The 18,868-nt window shown below is 38.4% G+C and overlaps 2 protein-coding genes across 3 annotated transcripts; one reads left to right on the top strand and one right to left on the bottom strand.

Annotated features, from left to right (window-relative positions):
• Positions 1-203: 203 nt before the first annotated feature.
• On the bottom strand, positions 204-5,799 carry LOC102227777 (leucine-rich repeat, immunoglobulin-like domain and transmembrane domain-containing protein 1). 2 transcript variants are annotated; one of them, XM_023327168.1, is made up of 5 exons: positions 5,331-5,799; positions 4,478-4,938; positions 3,169-3,474; positions 1,999-2,210; positions 204-1,884 (listed from the first exon to the last, which is right to left on the bottom strand). In XM_023327168.1, exons 1-5 carry the CDS (start codon positions 5,450-5,452, stop codon positions 1,153-1,155), a joined length of 1,833 nt encoding a protein of 610 aa, XP_023182936.1. In that variant the 5' UTR covers positions 5,453-5,799; the 3' UTR covers positions 204-1,152. The 2 variants fall into 2 exon arrangements, with proteins under 2 accessions (XP_023182936.1, XP_005801701.1); XM_005801644.2 differs by having other exon boundaries at positions 204-2,210.
• A 2,501-nt stretch (positions 5,800-8,300) lies between these two features.
• LOC102234430 (RPE-retinal G protein-coupled receptor-like) lies at positions 8,301-17,805 on the top strand. Its single transcript, XM_005801581.3, has 7 exons — positions 8,301-8,847; positions 9,132-9,288; positions 12,371-12,492; positions 12,876-13,029; positions 13,268-13,385; positions 15,128-15,241; positions 16,092-17,805. Exons 1-7 carry the CDS (start codon positions 8,769-8,771, stop codon positions 16,233-16,235), a joined length of 888 nt encoding a protein of 295 aa, XP_005801638.1. The 5' UTR covers positions 8,301-8,768; the 3' UTR covers positions 16,236-17,805.
• The last annotated feature ends 1,063 nt before the right edge of the window (positions 17,806-18,868 follow it).

Below are 18,868 nucleotides of genomic sequence, written 5' to 3'. Positions count from 1 at the left end.
CTGGGTATGCTTTTCTTCATCAGATTTGATGGAAAAATTTATTCAGGTCATCACTGAGGGAAACCTGAGGGTCAAGAGTTGGTACATTTTGAGCAATGAGAACACACAAGACAGTATAAAAATATGCTGAGCTGAAATATGATAAAAGAATAATAGAGTGGTTGTGTTGAGGTTAAGTAACTCACTAGTATGAACACACAATATCAGGTAAATATATATAAAAGTTTATTTAATCATCTTTAAATGTGCGGTATGATCGGAATGAAAAGATCTACATTAAATGAGGGTAATGATGCCTCTAGCTGGCATTGAACGGATACATAGATTTTCTTACATTTCTCATTGCTGGGGAATAAAACTGATTTAACTTCTCATTTCCATCTTATTTACATTGCGTCATAGTTCACTCCTTTCTGTACTTCTCTCCAGCTCCAGCTGCCCTCCACTCACCAGTGTTGAACCATGCCTATGTGTATATCTTCTCTGAACTAATGACAGATATATACAGAGGCACAGAATTAACAGTATATGTAAGTGTACATGGTTCAGTCAATATTTACAAATCATACACATACATATATTATGTACAATGGAGTGTGTACCATTGTGTTCCCTTTAAATCAGGTTAGAGTAAGAAGGTTTTTTCGCTGGGTCGTGCAAGTAGCTTCAAATGTTACTTTTTTTTCTTAGACTTTGTGATGCAAACATTCTTCTACACGTAAAAGCAAGTCTTGCCAGTTATGGATGTTTGGATGCACAGCAGAGCATCTGCAAGAAGGACAGGCTTTTCCAGAACGTTCCAATTTTTTTCTTCTAAACTGAGATTTCCATTATTGTGCAACGTGCAAGAGTCCTTTGATAGAAGTTGGGCCTCTGTGGCGGTGGAGTCGGTGGCAGTATCCAGCGAGGAGGAACCGGTGGAGGGGAATCCCATGGTGTGGGTGTATGGGAGCGTGTGGGAGGAGGACTGACGTCAGGATGTTGTGTGGGGTGAGAATAGGGATTGTGCTGGGGATATGGATGAGGGTGAAAGTGTGGGCGGTGATGAGAATGGTGCAGATGGACATTGGGCTTCGGATTGCTATGCAGATGCGGATGTGGGTGATTGCACGGAAGATGGCGTGGAGCAGGAGCCAGAGCTGGAGCATGACGTCAGCAGAAGTACTCGTTAGGTTGTCCCTCGATCTTTGCTGTTGACTCGGAGTCCAGGCTGGAGCGGGCTGACAGCAATCTGTTAGACTCCTCTTGATTCAGTCTGTTTAAGTACTCACCCTCAAGCCCTTTGGCCTTTGTACCAGGGGACAGTGTTTCAAAAGTCACATATGAGTCTTGAATGTCTTTGGATTTCTTTCCCCAGTACTTTTTAATGCGCCTCTTCAGCGCCCCACAGCACACAATGACAGTGAGGGGGACTGCAATGATACAGGCCACAGTGATCACAATCACATTGATCAGCTTCTGGGTGCCAGTTGCACTAGCTGCTTCATCGGTGGAAAATATCACACACTGTTCTTTCTTGGGAATCAGTCCCTTCACACATACACAGGCAATGTACTTGGTCCTGGGCACCAACCCGTCTATAGTTACACGGGTTTGTCCCGCTCCAACGTTGATCTTTCTCATGTCCCGCTCCCCAAACACAGCATACAGCACACTGAAGGCAGTCGTGTTCTTTGCTTTAGGTGCTCTCCAGTTCAGAGATATTGTATTGTCTGTGTCACCCACCACCTTCACAGAGCGGACCACCCTGTCTGGGTCCTGCTGTAGGGATGAAGTGTTCGCCGCCAGGTTGCTGAGATTTGTCTTCTCCAGATCCAGTAGTGCATCTGAGTTGGGGGAGGTGGAGGGATCCTGGGTGGCTCCATCAGTTAGGGTGTAGCTGACCTGTTCGGAGTCAGCAGGTAACATGTCAGAATCCATAGCAGCCAAAGCTGATGAGGTGGAAGTTGGAACTACGTATCTGGCCACCAGTTTCTCCTGGTAGGCTGCTTTACCCACTGGGTTTGGCTTCTTGACTTTGACCTTCTTGTCGGTGTTTGTCTGGTTCCCTTCGGGTCTTGGTGGGTTAGAGACAACCAGAGAAATGACAGCCTCTGCATTCCCTGCATAGTTTGATGCCTTGCAGATGAATTTTCCTGAATCGCGGTAGGACACAGCTGGGACGCTGAGGATGGACCAGGTGATTCCTTCTTTAGATGTTTCTTGTTGTACTGTGGTAGAAGAGAGATATTAATTTACATTATTATGCAGTTATGAACACAAAACAACATTTTAGAATGGCAAAAATTTAATAGGAACCTGAATCTGAGAGAAGATCTCTGCTAATAAAAAGAAAACAATGCCAGGCAGCTGATTACACAATATTCATTCATCAATTGCCGTCTATGTTGTGTAACTGCCTGTAAAGACGGCAGCTGTCAATCAGACTTACAATCCAACTGGATCTAGTAGTAGCTCTCTGTTTAATTAACAAGACCACAGAGTATAAAAATCCTCCCAATGCATGTACAATGCACAGAGACCCTGTGGTGGTAGCTGATATGACTCACATGGTTGCCTGCCCAGGAATACCTGTTGCTGGGCAGCATAAACCAAATACAAAAGAAAAAGGTATCTATCAGTTCCAAATCAGAAACTGTTCATTGGTTTTACTTCTGAATGGTTTTCTATTGCTTTTTTTATGCCCAGCTGGTAGAGAATGGAAAAGCTTTGTGTTGTCTACAGTGTAAACACTATAAGAACATGTAAGATGAAGTAACATGTCAGAATCCATAGAGGCCATGAGTCTTGAATGTCTTTAGATTTCTTTCCCCAGTACTTTAAATGAGCCTTTTCAGCTCCCCACCGTGCACAACGGCACGGTTTTCACTTGATTTGATATGAAGTTTGAAATTGGAAATTAAAAGGGCTATTTTTATTGTACCAGAAAATCTGAAATACTTGGACCAGGTTATTCAGATTCATTAAAGCACATTTTGAGATTCATTGAAACTATTGTGATGCAGTAAATGTCTGACAACATGTATGAAGTACTGTAGATTAATTGGGGATTTGTAAAGCCTTTACTCTATTTGTAAATTATAGGATCTGTTTTTATGAAAATGAAGAGCTCAACCTGGGCATTGTTTATGCCAGAATTGCCGCTGATAAAACTAAAGGCTAGCTAACCTGTTCCATTAAGCATTTGTCCATCAGCCCTGCGCCATGTCAGATCTGGCACCGGTACACCAATGGTCCCACACCGAAGGAGAACATTGTTCCCAACCGCACTCCGGACTCGTGCCACTGCTGTGTGGATGCGTGGGAGCTGACACTGACGCAGCTCCGCATCGCTGAACAAGACCCCTGAGAAGCTCTCTGGTGCCGAACAGCGGAGTCTTGTGTCAATAAATGCCACGGAAAGCGTGGGGGACTTCTGGAACTGGACCAGGTCATAGAGTCGACAATCGCACACCCAGGGGTTGTCATGGAGACCTGTGGATGAAGAGAAACAGGCAAAACTTGAGGAGGAGACAGAAAAGTGCAGCTGTGTGCAAAGTGAAAGAGTGGCTTGCAGATGGCTGATTGTGATGCTATGATGATAATCCTGTAAGAGGATTTACATTTAATTCAGAAACTACATAGTTATGATTATGGCAATAATGACAACATAGATGATGATGATGATGATGATGATGATGATGATGATGATGATGATGATGATGATGATGATGATGATGATGATGTGTAAGATATTGAAACAGTAATGTGTACTAACATTTTGTTGTTCTAATTTCTTTTACGGTCTGTATATATTTGAGTTTTAAGTTTAAACTCTCAGTACAGATCATGGGCTGTTATGCATACATGTATTTGAAGAAGTATTTTCACCTTTTCATTTAGTAGGCAAACTGATGGTGCCACAAAAGATGTTAAAACAAATGAATGATTCTTAAAAATGTCTTACTTGTCTATACAAGGTTTGCACCGGCTAAGGTGAAAGTCTAACCTTTTTGTTAGATAGGTGCATTTAAGTGTTACTGCAGTCTTGAAGCTGCATATTTTACAAAATAAATAAATAAATAAATACAGAGAGAGATTATTCTGAATTAAGCAGGATATTTTAAAAATAAATCAAGGTCAGGACTGAGATTATGTGCCGCTTAAAAATATTTTGTTTGTCCAGCCGCCATCAAAGAGCAACTCTCCATTACACACAGTAGATATAATGAAGTGAGCAACATACACTAAGTTATGTGTGTGTTGGAGGGCAGGCGTGCACATGTGACATGGGAGAGTAGTTTTTTTTTATTATTAACATTTATTTATTTATTTATTTATTTATTTATTTATTTATATCCTTTTTTGTATATTTTAATGGTAGTAAATGAGATCCTACTACTCCAAAAAATTGTATTATGTTTTTTAATTCGGCTGTTCCACCCCAGGACAATCCAGCTCATAAACCTCCTGGAGACGCCCGTGTGTCGCTTCTTACCAAGAATCATCTTGGAGCTCTCGGGGCCCTGCACGGGCTTCGCAGCCAGCCAGTTGGTCAGCACCTCGATCGGCAAGGTCAGCAAACTGTTGCTGGACAGGTCCAGGTAGGTGAGGTTCTTGATGTAAGTGGTGGCTTCCGCGGGCAGCGAGGTGAGCTGGTTGTTGTGCAAATCAAGAAGTCTGAGGCTGGGCATGTCCATGAGAGACTCCCAGGGAAAGGCAGTGAGGGCATTCCCGTCCAGACGAAGCTCTTCCAGGTTGAACAGTCCCCGAAAGCTTTCCGGGCTCAGAGCCGACAGGGTGTTGAAAGACATCCAGAGGAATTCCAGACTTGAGAGGTAGCTGAAGGCTTCGCTTGGGATTTGCTGGATGGCTGTTTTCTCGATCCGCAGTTTGGATGTGTCAACAGGGAACCCGGCTGGCACGAGAGCTATGTCGGGATCATTGCATATCACGCTTCTGAAAAGGGCAAACCAATATTCATAAATTATATTTGACAGGCAGGATAAAAATGTGTTATTAATTGTTAATAAAACTGGATGACAACTTATAAATTCAGTTACGTGCAAAGGCTCACTCACTCAGGTGAGGTAAGAAAATAAAACAACGTGGATAATATTGTCGAAAAATAATGCAAAGAATGTTTTTAACAGATAATCTTGTGAAAGATCAAATTTGAGATAAACTCTAATTTTTCAATGTTCTTCACAGTTTTTCACGTGTTCACAGTTCACTGTTCACAGTTCATTGATACATCTGTCCTCAGGTTAAGATCTAATCATCCGAAGAGATGCACCCGTGCGCATAACCACGCAGGGTCGTTTACATAGTTTGTTCTGTAGTTTCCTTACCTAGCCTTGGATCCGTCACTCAGGTTATGGTAAAAACAGCTGCACTGCGAAGGGCAGGAGCTCACTGGGGAGGGAAGCTCCAGCGTGGCCACGCAGAGCCCCAGGAGCAGGATGCGGAACATCTTGGCCCACTTTTACGCATACGCAGTGTGCCTGTGCGCCCACTTTGCGCCTCACTCAAATTTAAACAGACTTACTTTTTCTCTCTCATGCAAAGGACTATCGCCTGCATGGCTTTGTTCCACCGCTTTGCTGTCCCATAGTGATCTGACTGCTGTGAGTCCCGAGATAAAAAGGATAGACTGGGATTAGAGGAAGAACTGGCGTTCGTTTCATTTTGATGCGTATAGCATCCCGGAATCTGATAGGCTGCGCGGAGACGTCCCTATTTATCATCAGTGAAAAAAACACTTCCGAAACGGTCATAATCCACTGGGATGTTTTTTTTTTCTCTCCACTGAATTGTTGGCTGTTCATTTCAGCCTTACTGTGACAGCGGAGATGTAAGCGAACATCGCTTTGTTTTACCACAAGGTGGCTCTGCTGTTGAAAGGTTTTTAAAACACATGTATTGGTCCTGCCAAGGGATCTGAAGGCTTTCTTATGACAGTTTTAAGATATGTGTAAATGCATAATATGTATAACAACATTTATGGAAATATTTTTCATGGAACAACAAAAGGTAATCATTAACCCCTTGAAATTTACAAATGTGTGGAAAAGAATGTCAGATCAGAGCGTATTAAGCTTTAAACTGATGTGATGGATTCATAAAAGATTTTTGAGTAAATGCAGGAATGTGTTGTTAAATTTTTCCCACCACAGTCCTCACCAAAAAAAGTATTTTCTCCAAATACAGAAAGGTCATCAATAATTATAATTTAATTAAAAAGATAAGCATATGCAAGTATTCTGTTAAAAGTCTTTCAATGAAAAAGTAGGACAGTGTCAGAGGGGAAGCTACATCCAATATTTTCTTTCTTAGCACAACAGACTGTGGATTTCTTACAGCTGGTTGTTACTTTGAAGAAGGTTGCTAAGAAGAGAGAAAGGAAGATGGCATGTTATATTGGCAGACTTTTTTCATGGAGTCAAAGTTTTGTTTGTTATAAGATATTTTTGTGTTTCACTTTGACTTAGTAAAATTTTATGAAAAGAGTCAAGTTTGAAACTCTGCACATGAACTGATATTGGTATATTTGTGAATAATCCTGAGTCAAACTGACATAAGTTGGAGAATTATGACCCAAATTCTAGCTGAGAGGCTTGTGGAAGCGAAGAGATCGAGCTGCAAACAAACTAAATTATTAAACTATAAAAGTACTGCGATTGCTGGACAGCAAAACAAACTGTTATTTAGTGACACAAAATTATTTCAAGAAACTCAAAGGGTCCTTTGAACGCCCCGAACACAGCCCATACAACATGTTTTGTAATTTATCAGCATGATGCAGATCTACCATATTCATCAAGAAGCATCACTTTTACCATTTACAGTAAAATTTGCTAATAGATTACTTGAATAAGGTAATTTAAAAACGTTTTATAGGGTTTGTGCAACTCAACTTAAAAAACAAGAAAAAGATTTGTTCTAAAAACTCTTTTGTATTAGTCTTTGTTTGTATCATGTGATTTGTAATATCATGTGACTGAACACTACATATTTCCATCTAAACTTCACCAGCATTTTTTTATGTAATCCTCAGAGCAGCACAATGTCATGTTTGTTTCCCCTCAGCCCATTGGCACAAAAATCTGCAGATGTTTTTTAACAGCTAACAAATTATAAGCTATTTGCTCTACTTTAGGTTTGGGATAATGCTAACACTTTATGCAATTTACATTGTTTTTAACCAGCTTTTTGGAGCCATATTTTAGTCACAGCTACAATGCAATGTATGTTCCTGTCTGCCAGGGTCACAGCAGAGGAGCTTCAGCTTGAATAAAGCTTTGGTTAAAACATCTGTGGGTTCAAAAAATCATTTAGTTTTATCCTCTATCATTGTAAACAAATACGCAGTGGGCTTAATCCCTTAAAGGTCAATGTGCCTGTCAAAAGTTGAAGCTGCACGAAAAGATGGCCGACCATTTCAGAGGGCCCTGCAAGTCAGATCAAGGATTAAGGAGGATACAAAACTGCATCCCCAGTGCACTCTGTTGCTAGTTCACTGAAATTGCTTTGGGTCAATAAGTGAAAGAGCATGAATACTGTCTTTTTTATTAAAAAAAAAAAAGAAAAAGAAAATACAGTAACACTTTGTGACTATTTTACTAGACTTTTTGAAAGAAAGTAGAGCATATTTGATTTTTTCTTCTATTTCATACATATAATTATATGAAAGCCCCCTTTACTTTGAGTATGATCAGTATTGAGGATCTTGAAGAAGACGCTCCATAAAATATAATGTTGGTTACTGGTTTCTCGGCTCTATGTTGCTTGTGTAACTTTTTTGTGGTTTTGTGGTGCAAAGCATTTTGAATTGCCTTGTTGTTAAAGGTGCTATACAAATAACTTTGATTGATTGATTGATACCGCAAAATAAAATTAAGTGCGGTTTTGAAAAGTCACCTAAACCCAACTCATATTAAATACAACTCGTGTGAGAATGTCTACTGTGTACATCACACTATGTCTACCATGAAACATAGTGGTGGCAGCATCATGCTGTTGTGTTGTGTTTCTTAATCATAAAAAGGGAAGTTGGTCAGAGTAATAACTATGAAGGAAACCTGTTACTGGCAGTAAAAGACTTGAGATGAAGGTTCAGCAGGACAACAATCTAAAACAAAACACAAGCATAGCTACAACGCAAAAGTTTAGATCAGATTAAAAAAACATTGTTTACAGGCACCCATCTACTCTGACTGAGCTATTTTGCAAAGAATGGGCAAAAATGTCATTGTTCAGTCGTGCAAACCTGATAGACACACACCTCCAAAGATTTGGCAGCTGTTATTGCAAAGGAAGGATCTGCAAGGCATTGGCTAAGGGAAGTCAAATGCAAATGCTTTCAGAATTGTTGCTTTAAACGTGCATATTTTACTTTAATTGTAGACCGCATCCTCACGGACACCTGTTGAGAACCGCGGACATCAAACCCATTTTCTCAGCTGCAGCGGCTGCATCATCATCATCGGGACAGCAACGCACAAAGGCTTGTTGTGTAACTCGCTGGGGGCTTTATTGTTGCGACGGGAGCAAACGCGCATTAAGCGCTACGGTTATGTTCATTAAGACATTCCTGCGCGGATTGGGGCGACAGACAGAGAGCGAGAGAGAGTGAGAAAGGGAGAGGGTGGGGGGTTTTACATAATAAACTGCATGCTTTTCACGTGAAATGTCCCTTTATAAGCGGACCCTGTACAGTCACATCGAGGCGAACTGTAAATGAGTGGACTGAGCGGAGAGGAAACATACAGCGTCAAATCGCAGCCAGGATGGTCACGTCGTACCCTTTGCCGGAGGGTTTCTCCGAGTTTGATGTGTTTTCGCTGGGATCTTGTCTGCTGGTGGAGGGTGAGTGTTTTCTCTGGGAATCCGTCCAGACATCAAAAGTGCCCTCGATGCTCCACATTTATCTAGGCGAGAACCTGTCACCTCTCGGACACTGATCCCATACAGTATCAGCGCGTTATTTCTGTCATTTCTGAATACTACATCCTCTGGTGGTGTGTAAACAAACAAATGGATGCAATCATCTGACATGGTGCCGTTGTTTGCCTGTGTCGTAATAACCGACGATGTGCGCACTGGCTGTAATACATAAGGCTGTAAACATTTCTTTTCCGCTCTGCCAAAAGGTCTGCTGGGCTTCCTTCTAAACGCGGTGACAATCGTGGCTTTCCTCAAAGTGAGAGAGCTAAGGACCCCCAGTAATTTCCTGGTGTTCAGTTTAGCCATGGCTGACATCGGCATCTGCATGAATGCCACCATCGCAGCTTTTTCCAGCTTTCTGAGGTAAGTTATGCAAGCACTGTTTTCATAATTGCAAGGGTTGGGCCTCTTGTGGCTACATGGGAAGCGGTCAAATGAGAAAACAATGCTGATTAAAATTAGGAGCTGAGAGAGTTGTCGGTAGACTTCCTCCTGAGATCAGATAGATAGATAGATAGATAGATAGATAGATAGATAGATAGATAGATAGATAGATAGATAGATAGATAGATAGATAGATAGATAGATAGATAGATAGATAGATAGATAGATAGATAGATAGATAGATAGATAGATAGATAGATAGATAGATAGATAGATAGATAGATAGATAGATAGATAGATAGAGCAGCCTACAAACTACAATTTGTTAAAGCCCTAAGAAAAAAAAGTTTGTTTTCAAACAATATCAACTGAGTTATTAGCTTGTCTTATGTACAGAGCCATTTCATTCCAGAACGTTGGAGCCACAAGAGTTCAATCCCATCTCAATTTCCTCCTTGGTTTAGGAAACACCTGCAGCATCTGGTCAGCTGGCCTGAAGGGAAATGCAGCATAGGACTGCAGCCGGCTGGACAAATATGCTGATTTTATGACTTTAAGAGACTTAAAAACAAATAAAAGAATGATAAAAATTGACCCTGAAATTAAAAAAAAAACTAAAATTAATTTTTTGCCAGTGAAAAATTGTAACACAGGAGTGAAGTCTCATTGCTCCTCTGCCAAAAATCATACCACCAGTTTGGACTAGATGAAGGTGTGACAGGGTGAACTGAATATGTCTATTAAAGAGAATTGCAATAATCCAGCCAAGAGACAATGAAAGCATGGATTAATGACTCCAAATCCCTGCTGGAAAAAGAAGAGGCTTAATCTTTGAGAGAGAAGCTGTGCATTTAGTGATTAATGTTACAACATGTCTAAGAAGTCTATTTTCTTAATACAATAACAACATGAAGACAAAAGGAAACTACAAGTAACTCAGACTTTGAAGTTTAAAGGTTCAGTGGCTCAGATAGGGTAGACTCTAAATGCAACAGCTCTCACATGGGTTATTCTTGAATTAATGCTGGCAATAAATACCTTAGGAAATATCATCTGCAATTCTTTTTGGGATTATAAGAAAAAACTTTGCCTTTTGGTAATTAGCTACACACTATGTTTGGCGAACAACAAACACTGCATGTCACCACAACCATGAAGCATGGTTGTGTCACCATCATGTTCTGGGGATATTTCTCAGCAGCTGGCCCCACAAGGCTTGAAAAGGAAAAGGGAAATCAATGGAGAAAAATATTGCTTTATTGTTTGATTCAGTCTGTCTGAGCTACAACTTAGGAAGGGAGTTGTTTTTCCAGAAAAATTCCTTTAAAGCAGAAGCAACAATCTAAACAGCAACAGTTGTTTTGAATAGCCAAGTCAAAGGTCAATTTTGTTGATAATTTGTAGCTGAACCTGAAAACAGATATTTACCATAACCCCTGAGCAACTTAAAACAAATTCATCCATTTTGTAGCAAGAAAAAATAAATGTATCACTTCCCTGATGCTTTATATTAACTTATTTGATAACATTTTGTAATTATCTGTTTTCATTTTTTCAAATTATTGTCAAAAAAACAACAACAAATAAACAAACAAATAATTCTGACCATGAGTGTAAAACCTCCAGAGAAGGGAAAACCTTGGAAGAGATTCAAATGAATTGACATGCATTCCAGTTCAATGAAAACAAAGCAGTCAAGTTCAGTTTAACAAGCCACTTGGCAGAGATGGGTAGTAACTCATTTATTCAGTTTCATTTCATGGACTAACTCTTTGAACAAAATGTTCTTCCAGCTATAGTTGCTGCACCAAGCTTTTTACCTCTACTTGGGTAATAATATTTTGAGGTTACATTTCTCTTACCTTGAGTAACTTCACTAAATGAGAAACAAAGATGTTCTAATCAAAAAGTGCATTTGATACAAAGCAAACCATCAATATTCATATTAAAGTTGAGACTTTTTGTGTGATCGCAAGTTTTATTATTACATTATTCTCTATCTGCTTAGCTTGCTGTCTCAATAGCAAGTCGATATGCAGTTAATGATGTATATTATCAACATCACTTTATGTTGTTCTATAAAGTGATGTATATACTCTTCTATGAACATTGCCTTCTTTAACCACTGGTTTCAAAAACTGTATGCTTTAAAAACAACTTGTTGGAAATGTTTGTTTTCTTTTTTGCCTGCCTGAATTAAATGGTGCTGTTTATTTCTAGTCATTCTTTATTTCATTCTTATACCAGAATTGTTACTTTTTCTGCCTGGTTATATTATTTTATAAATTAAATCAGATGTCATGTTCAAAGAATTAATCAAAACTTGAGTCACCTTTTTTATCAAATGTTTTTATTCTTACAGAAATAATTCCTTGATGGCTTTTCCTTCATATCTGGAAGTAGTGCTACTATTACTTAAGCACAATGTTTGGGTACTCTACCAGCCTCTGCCAAGTGTTAAAAAGTTATCAGTGTAGGAAAGCCATGCAGGCTGCATTTAGTCATTGATTGAAGCAATCACCCCCCCTGAGCAAACGTGTAAACTGCCTCATAGCAATTATTATTATTGAAGAAAAATTCCTCCATACAACTAAAAAGATAAATGCTTAGCCAGTAGTGCATTTCTACAGAAAAAGAAATGGTATTGTCTATGGCTTTGTCAGTAAAAGAGACATAGCTAAACACAGAAGAACAAAGTGTAACATTCATAGATGCAGTCAGAAGTTAATGAAAGTAATACCCCAGAGTCTGGCAATCCAGCCTTAATGTCTTAAAATATATTTTTCTTAATTCCTTCCTATGTTTTTCAGGCCAAAGCTGTGAATCAGGCCAACAATTACCAATGTGCACAGAGTAGATGCATAGCAAGTGAGAATTCCTTAACTTTGCCACAGTTTTAAAAGCCTTATTTATGCTTTCAAAAGCTTTCTTAAGCCTTAGTAAGGTTTTCAAAAGCAACCCCAGTTTCAGTAATGTGAGATCAAGCTTAATATAGCCATATGTGGCACATCTTCTTGCTATAAATTCAACCTTTCATAACAACTTCACCTCTTCCATGCAGGTACTGGCCTTACGGCTCAGATGGCTGCCAGACTCATGGTTTTCAGGGCTTCATGACAGCTCTTGCCAGCCTTCACTTCATAGCAGCTATTGCTTGGGACAGATACCATCAATACTGTACGAGTAAGTTGACTCCTGGAGGTAATGATCAGTGTCAAAACCTCACCCATTTCTTCTGCTGTCCTGCACAGAGTTAAACAGAGCTTTGGGATGATAGCTTGAAATTTGCCTCAGATTGCTGTTGATAACCATGATGGTAAAGAAGCAGAACATTTGTTATGATAAATGGGAGCATAGACAAAGAAACAAGCTGCCTTGTTCTTCTCTAAAATGTGATATATTTCACATGAGGATAACTATCATCTTTTTACCTATATCAGTTAGTTCCTCTGCTATAACCATAGTCTCTGAAAACAGTAGCCAATCAAGGGTAGTTTAAAAAGCTCAAGTCTTAAAGCATTCACGGGTATGATGAAAACAGACAAACTGAATCTTTCTTTATCCAGGGACAAAGCTGCAGTGGAGCACCGCCATCTCTCTGGCTGTATTTATCTGGATGTTTGCCGCCTTCTGGGCAGCCATGCCCCTCATCGGCTGGGGAGAGTATGATTACGAGCCTCTCAGGACTTGCTGCACACTGGATTACAGTAAAGGAGACAGGTGCTGCTCATGCACAACCTTTTGTCAATTTTCTGAAGAGAAATGTGCCTCGACTGTTTTTTAACATGATGTACATTTAAGCAAAGACAGACTTGAAGTTTTGTATAATGAAAGTGTGGAATGGCTTAATAAGTTTTCCATCAGTGATCATATAGATACATAAATGACATTGAAATGTATTATTACATCACACGGAAGTCTTTATTTCCTTGGCTGATATTTATTCCTCTTTCAACAGGAACTATGTTTCATACTTGATACCTATGAGCATTTTCAACATGGGCATTCAGGTGTTTGTTGTTCTGTCTTCCTACCAGTCCATCGCACAAAGATTCAAAAAGACTGGGAACCCCAAGGTAAGTAATGTTATAAAACATGATCCACCTGTGTTATTAGAACGTGGAGTCTTCAGTGAGAATTTCACATTCTCTGCAAGAGAAAGGATGGGAACATACACACAGAAATTCCACATTTAAAAGGTTAGGCCAGGATTTTAGAAGTTAGATTCTGCTAAAAGGTAATTAGCTGCAAACATATTTTACCTTTATAGTTGTAACTGATGGGTAAATAACTTTGAATTAGCTGTAATGGATGTATACCACCCACTAAAGCTACTCCAGTGTGCAAAAACATCCTAGAGGTTTATGATTTCTGATGTTTGTTTATTTTTTTGTTTTTTTATAGAGCATTTTTAGCACATTATTTTTACATATTTTTTAATTTATATTAGATGGTTACACTAACCATCTAATATAATGGATTATAATGGAACCATCTAATATAAAATGCTTTACATTTAAATGCTTTAAATGTAAAGCATTTAAAGAAATGCTTTACATGTTCCTTTCAGTTAATGTTTCACACAGGAAAATTGTTGGTGGAGCCCGATCTCCTACATCTATTTACCTTGTCATCATCAGCTTCTGTGTAAATAATTGCTCATTACAAATGTGATAATCAAATTAAGGTTGACAAAATAACATTCACATAAACCACCTCTGATGCCTTTGAGATTGGAGTTGATGTTCTTGGCTTCCTTTGGATTAACTGTTAGCCCAACTAATCTGGATTTATTCTAAGTAAGGAAGAATGTAATCTACCACAACTAAAATATTACTCAAGAAATCTATCTTCATCAGCACAGACAATAAGGTTTTATTTAGAGAAGAAAGAGCATAAATCCAATAGTCAGTTTGCAAGTAATGAAACAATAGCAACTGCTAAGTAAATCTTCACAAACAGACACTATAGAGCTTATGTCTATGCTCTGACAAGAAATCAGAATAATCCTCGATGTCAGGCATTTTCCTCACATGGACTCTAGTTAGAGTAACTAAGCACACTACAAAAGGCAAGCAGTGTAACATATAAGGATTGTTGCCTCAGGGGGAGATCAGGGCTTCACTGACACAAACTCTGAATATACCAAGTTGAGTAGAAGAGATCTGCAGGGGTTGAATCAGGTTGCCCCAGGTTATGTTGCATAAGCCCGTTACTCACAGTTGCCTGAACTTGCAGCGGACACTCTCATCGCAATGTACTAGGAGTAAAATTAAGCAAAGCAATTTTTCATCACACGCTTACTATTGTAAATTAACTTGCAACGATGACTATTTCGTAGGTGTCACAAGGTTCAAAAGTTCACAGGTTTCTAATTCATCCATAGAGGGAAGAGAAACTTATTTTGAAATGCCAAATGTAACTTTAAACTACAGAACTTTATTAAAGTCTCATGTTTGGAATTTGTCACTATGAAAAAATGCGTTCAATGAAGCAAAAAGCTTCATTAGAACCATTAGATAAAGTGAAGCTGAGAATAACATCTCCATTGACTCTAGTATTACAGCAATCTGTCCCTTCAGTCATTGGTTTTTTCTGATTTGTTTGGTATAATGATCTTATGACATACCTTTGTTCTCTCAGACATTATTCCAGGCATGTGATTATTCCAGCCTGCTAGAAGGAAAATCTCATGATGAATAGCATTCTTGTCTTCATCCCCGCCCCCCTGCCCCTCTGTCTGAATGGCTAACAAATCACTCTTCAACTGAAGTTTTGAGTTCTCCATTTTTATGCTTTTGTTACTATTGACCTGCAGTTTAACCCCAACACTCCTCTGAAGACTTTGCTATTCTGCTGGGGGCCCTACGGTGTTCTGGCTTTCTATGCTGCTGTGGAGAATGCAACCCTTGTTTCACCAAAGCTGAGGATGGTAAGGATAGTAAGCAGTGTGGTAGTGCATAAATGTGTGAGCTGTTTGGTATTTCAAATGGGATGTACTCACTAAGTAGTCTTTTAATCCGAAAGATCATAGCTCTAATTCAGGGGACTTGATGAGCCTTTTTTTTTACCCTGAGACTTTTTTAGAGCCACAAAAATTGCCTGACCTTTTGAAAAGCTTAACCCTTTTTTGCAGAAAGAGGATGAATAAATTTTTAAGGGGACGTTGATGTTTGGGAGAAAACAAAATATTTATAGTTTTCAACCTGGAGACAAGGAGAATAGAATGAAAAATATAATGCTAGTACTTTCAGTTTCATTCTGTTGTGGAAATTCAGTGCCAATTATTCCATGAAAAAACTGAAACATTGTTAAAATTTGCATTTGTTTTTGTATTCAAAAGATTAGTTTTCTCCAATGTTATTAAGACCGAGATCCAAAGAGCCACCTGAAACCTAATCTATGGAATCTGAGTTAATTATTTTTTTTTCTTCACCAAGTATTTCTTCATCTAAAGCAGGAATGTCAAACTCCAGTCCTCAAGGGCCGGTGTCCTGCAATTTTTAGATGTGCCTCTGCTGCACCACCTGAACAGAATAATTAGGTCATTAAGGCTCTGGAGAACTGATCTACACAAGGAGGAGGTAATTAAGCCATTTCATTCCAGCGTTTTGTACCTGTGGCACATCTAAAAACTGCAGGACAGCGACCCTTGAGGACTGGAGTTTGACACCTGTGATCTAAAGCATCTATGAAATCCAAGCAATTAAACTTTTTTGTACAACAAATTACCACATGACATCTCTTCAGCTCTGACATTCATGTACCGTTTGTCTCCACAGATCGCTCCTATCCTGGCTAAGACCTCTCCCACCTTTAATCCTCTTCTGTACGCTCTGGGAAATGAGAACTACAGAGGAGGCATTTGGCAGCTTCTAACAGGGGAAAGGATCGGTGTGCCTCAAATTGAAAATAAGTCCAAATAAACTACCTGCTATTGTAGATGTTTCTGTCTGTGGGAGTCTGTACTGTACAATGTGTCGTAAGCAGTGTGAACGTCTGCCTCTTGTACGCTTTACATTTGCTCTGGATTTGCTCCTGCATCACCTCTGCCACTGTGCTTATGTGAAGCTGGAAATATTCTAAAAATATATCATCATATATCATGTTATTTTTCATTGTCCCATATAGGATACAGGAAAACCACGAATGTGTCTCATTTTGTATCATATAGTTTGTGTTTTATTGGTTTAATTTAATTTCAACAGTTCATACATGGCTTTAATTTTACCTCATTCTATTTATTTTTGGTACGAGTTTCACCCAAATGTTCAAAATGTAGTTGTTGGACAACAAAATAAAAAAAAATACAGTTAAGCAAAGCATAGTTACAAACCCCTTTGTGCAAAACAGATTACCAATGTGCATCACTTACCAAAAACAACATAAATAAGCAATCATTTCAGCACTAACACTCGTTCTGGAACTTTTCTTTCTTGTGGAAGAACTACTATGTTGGAAAAAAAAGATCAAGTTGTCTGTGGCCAAGAAGAAAATCCCCCCAAAATAATCTAATTTTAGTTAAATAAGTTTTATCTTGACGTCAGTGGTCCTAAAGTGACGCAAGACGGTAATTTTGTTGTTGTTTTTTAAATGTAAAGGAGTGCAAAAGCCACATCCATTTCTTTCTGCTCTTCGACTGATCTCTGTATTCTGGGTGAAAATGCAATAGTCCTCTGAACAAAATGTCAATTTTTCAATACCTACACACACATGCACATCCACGCCCACACATTCAAAGATAAGATCAGAAATTATTAAGAACCATTAGATTAACTGGGAAGGCATCTTATTTTGACATTCACATACTTATTTTAAAGACAGATTTCAGTCAAGCAGCAAAATCAGTTTGAAAGAATGTATTACATTAGCTGAGCCATTGTATTGTTACACATTATACCTAATGATTGTTCTTTTGTGCTTTACTGTTCTCCAGTGTGTCACCCGATTAATTTCCGTGTTTACCATTTTGAACTTCAAACATCAATAAATAGATTTTTTTCACTTTTGTTTCTGCACACAAATTCTAGTTTACAAAGTCGTCCAAGTGCAATTTTATAAAAACACATTGTTATTTACTGGTTATTACATAATCAAAATTCATACAGTAGGTTTTAAAAACCAAGTATTCAGATCGTTTCGATATATTCAGTGTTACAAAGTATGTACAGTTCAGTAAATACGTCAATGGAAGTCAATGACCCTGAATAAAAGTTGGATATTTTTTAACATAAATACATTTTAATTTTTTAATACTTTATTAATACTTTGTGTTGTACATGCAATTGGTGACCAAAAACAAATATTGTACAGTCCAACAGACCCATTCAGACAATAAAGTCACATCTTATGAAATCTTTACTTATTGTATTACTTTGATGTGCACCTGATGATCAAAGCAGACATTGATAACAATCTGTAAGATGGGATTTGAATGTACACTGGATGTTGTCTGTACAAAATGCTCTAATAAAGTACTGCAGTCACTGGAAAAAAGGAAACATTTTGTGTTTTATGTTTATAGATGAATAATTATTTCTAAGCGTCTATTTCTCTTGTTATACAGTTGAGGTGTATCTAACAACAATTCACTACTAAGATGAAAATAGGTTTGCTCCAGTATTGTATATTTGTATGGGTGCACAAGTCAGTGTGGGTCATTAAGTTATGGATTTAAGAACAATTGATACTAGTAAGGTGAATGTTTTCGAAACTGTTTGTGTTTTCATTGTCCCCTTTTTAAGTGGCTTAGAGGTGCTTGTGTATTCAAATAAGGGTTCACAATGAGTTTGAGTCTTAAAATTTCAGACTTAAAAAACAATACATTGATTTTACTCAAGTAATATACAGTAAATGTGTTTTGTGTAACTTTTAAGTTAAAACCAAACTCTTCTCTCAAAATCATAAGAACATGCCATGGAAGTAAAAATGCTTTGAGATATGATGCAAAGGTTGCAAAAGGTCACAAGTCTTCTTTCCTGATGAAAAAGCCGAACTAGAACTAGAAACTGGAAAAAAATGCTGCTTATGGTTCAGTAAAATAAAAGCCACAAAGATCTATCTGTAGAATATATCCAGTATGCATTTACCACCTAACAAGAAGGAACATTCTTTTTAAATATTCAAACTAGTTTTATTTTGCAAATTTTAAGAGATTTTATGGAACAAGTGGCCTTTACTCATTAGCAAGTGAACTGGAAGAAGGGCAGAGAGAGAAGGGAAAGAAATGCAGCAAATATCCTGAAGCTGAGAGTCAAACTCAGAGCAGCTGCTTTGAGGTCTGTAGTTTCCATATATGGCGCTCCTGATCTACCGCTGTGTCTCTTGGCACCCTGATTTTATTTTGTTCTTCTTCATATATTCTGACTTCCAAATCAATTCACTGTTAGTTGGGGAGAGAGGACTTTGACCACATCAACCTGAAGTGTTGAGTGTCACTATTCACTGGAGTTTCAGGGATTTGAACAACATTATGCAAGCAATATCAATAATAATAAAAGACCAGCAATATCAGTTTATTTTTAAAGGCATGCATACTCTATTATATGAAATTTAAAAA

The sequence above is a fragment of the Xiphophorus maculatus genome, chromosome 22, assembly GCF_002775205.1.
Source record: "Xiphophorus maculatus strain JP 163 A chromosome 22, X_maculatus-5.0-male, whole genome shotgun sequence".
Taxonomy (NCBI): domain Eukaryota; kingdom Metazoa; phylum Chordata; class Actinopteri; order Cyprinodontiformes; family Poeciliidae; genus Xiphophorus; species Xiphophorus maculatus.
Note: the sequence above shows the minus strand (reverse complement) of the source record. Positions and strands in the feature narration are given on the sequence as shown.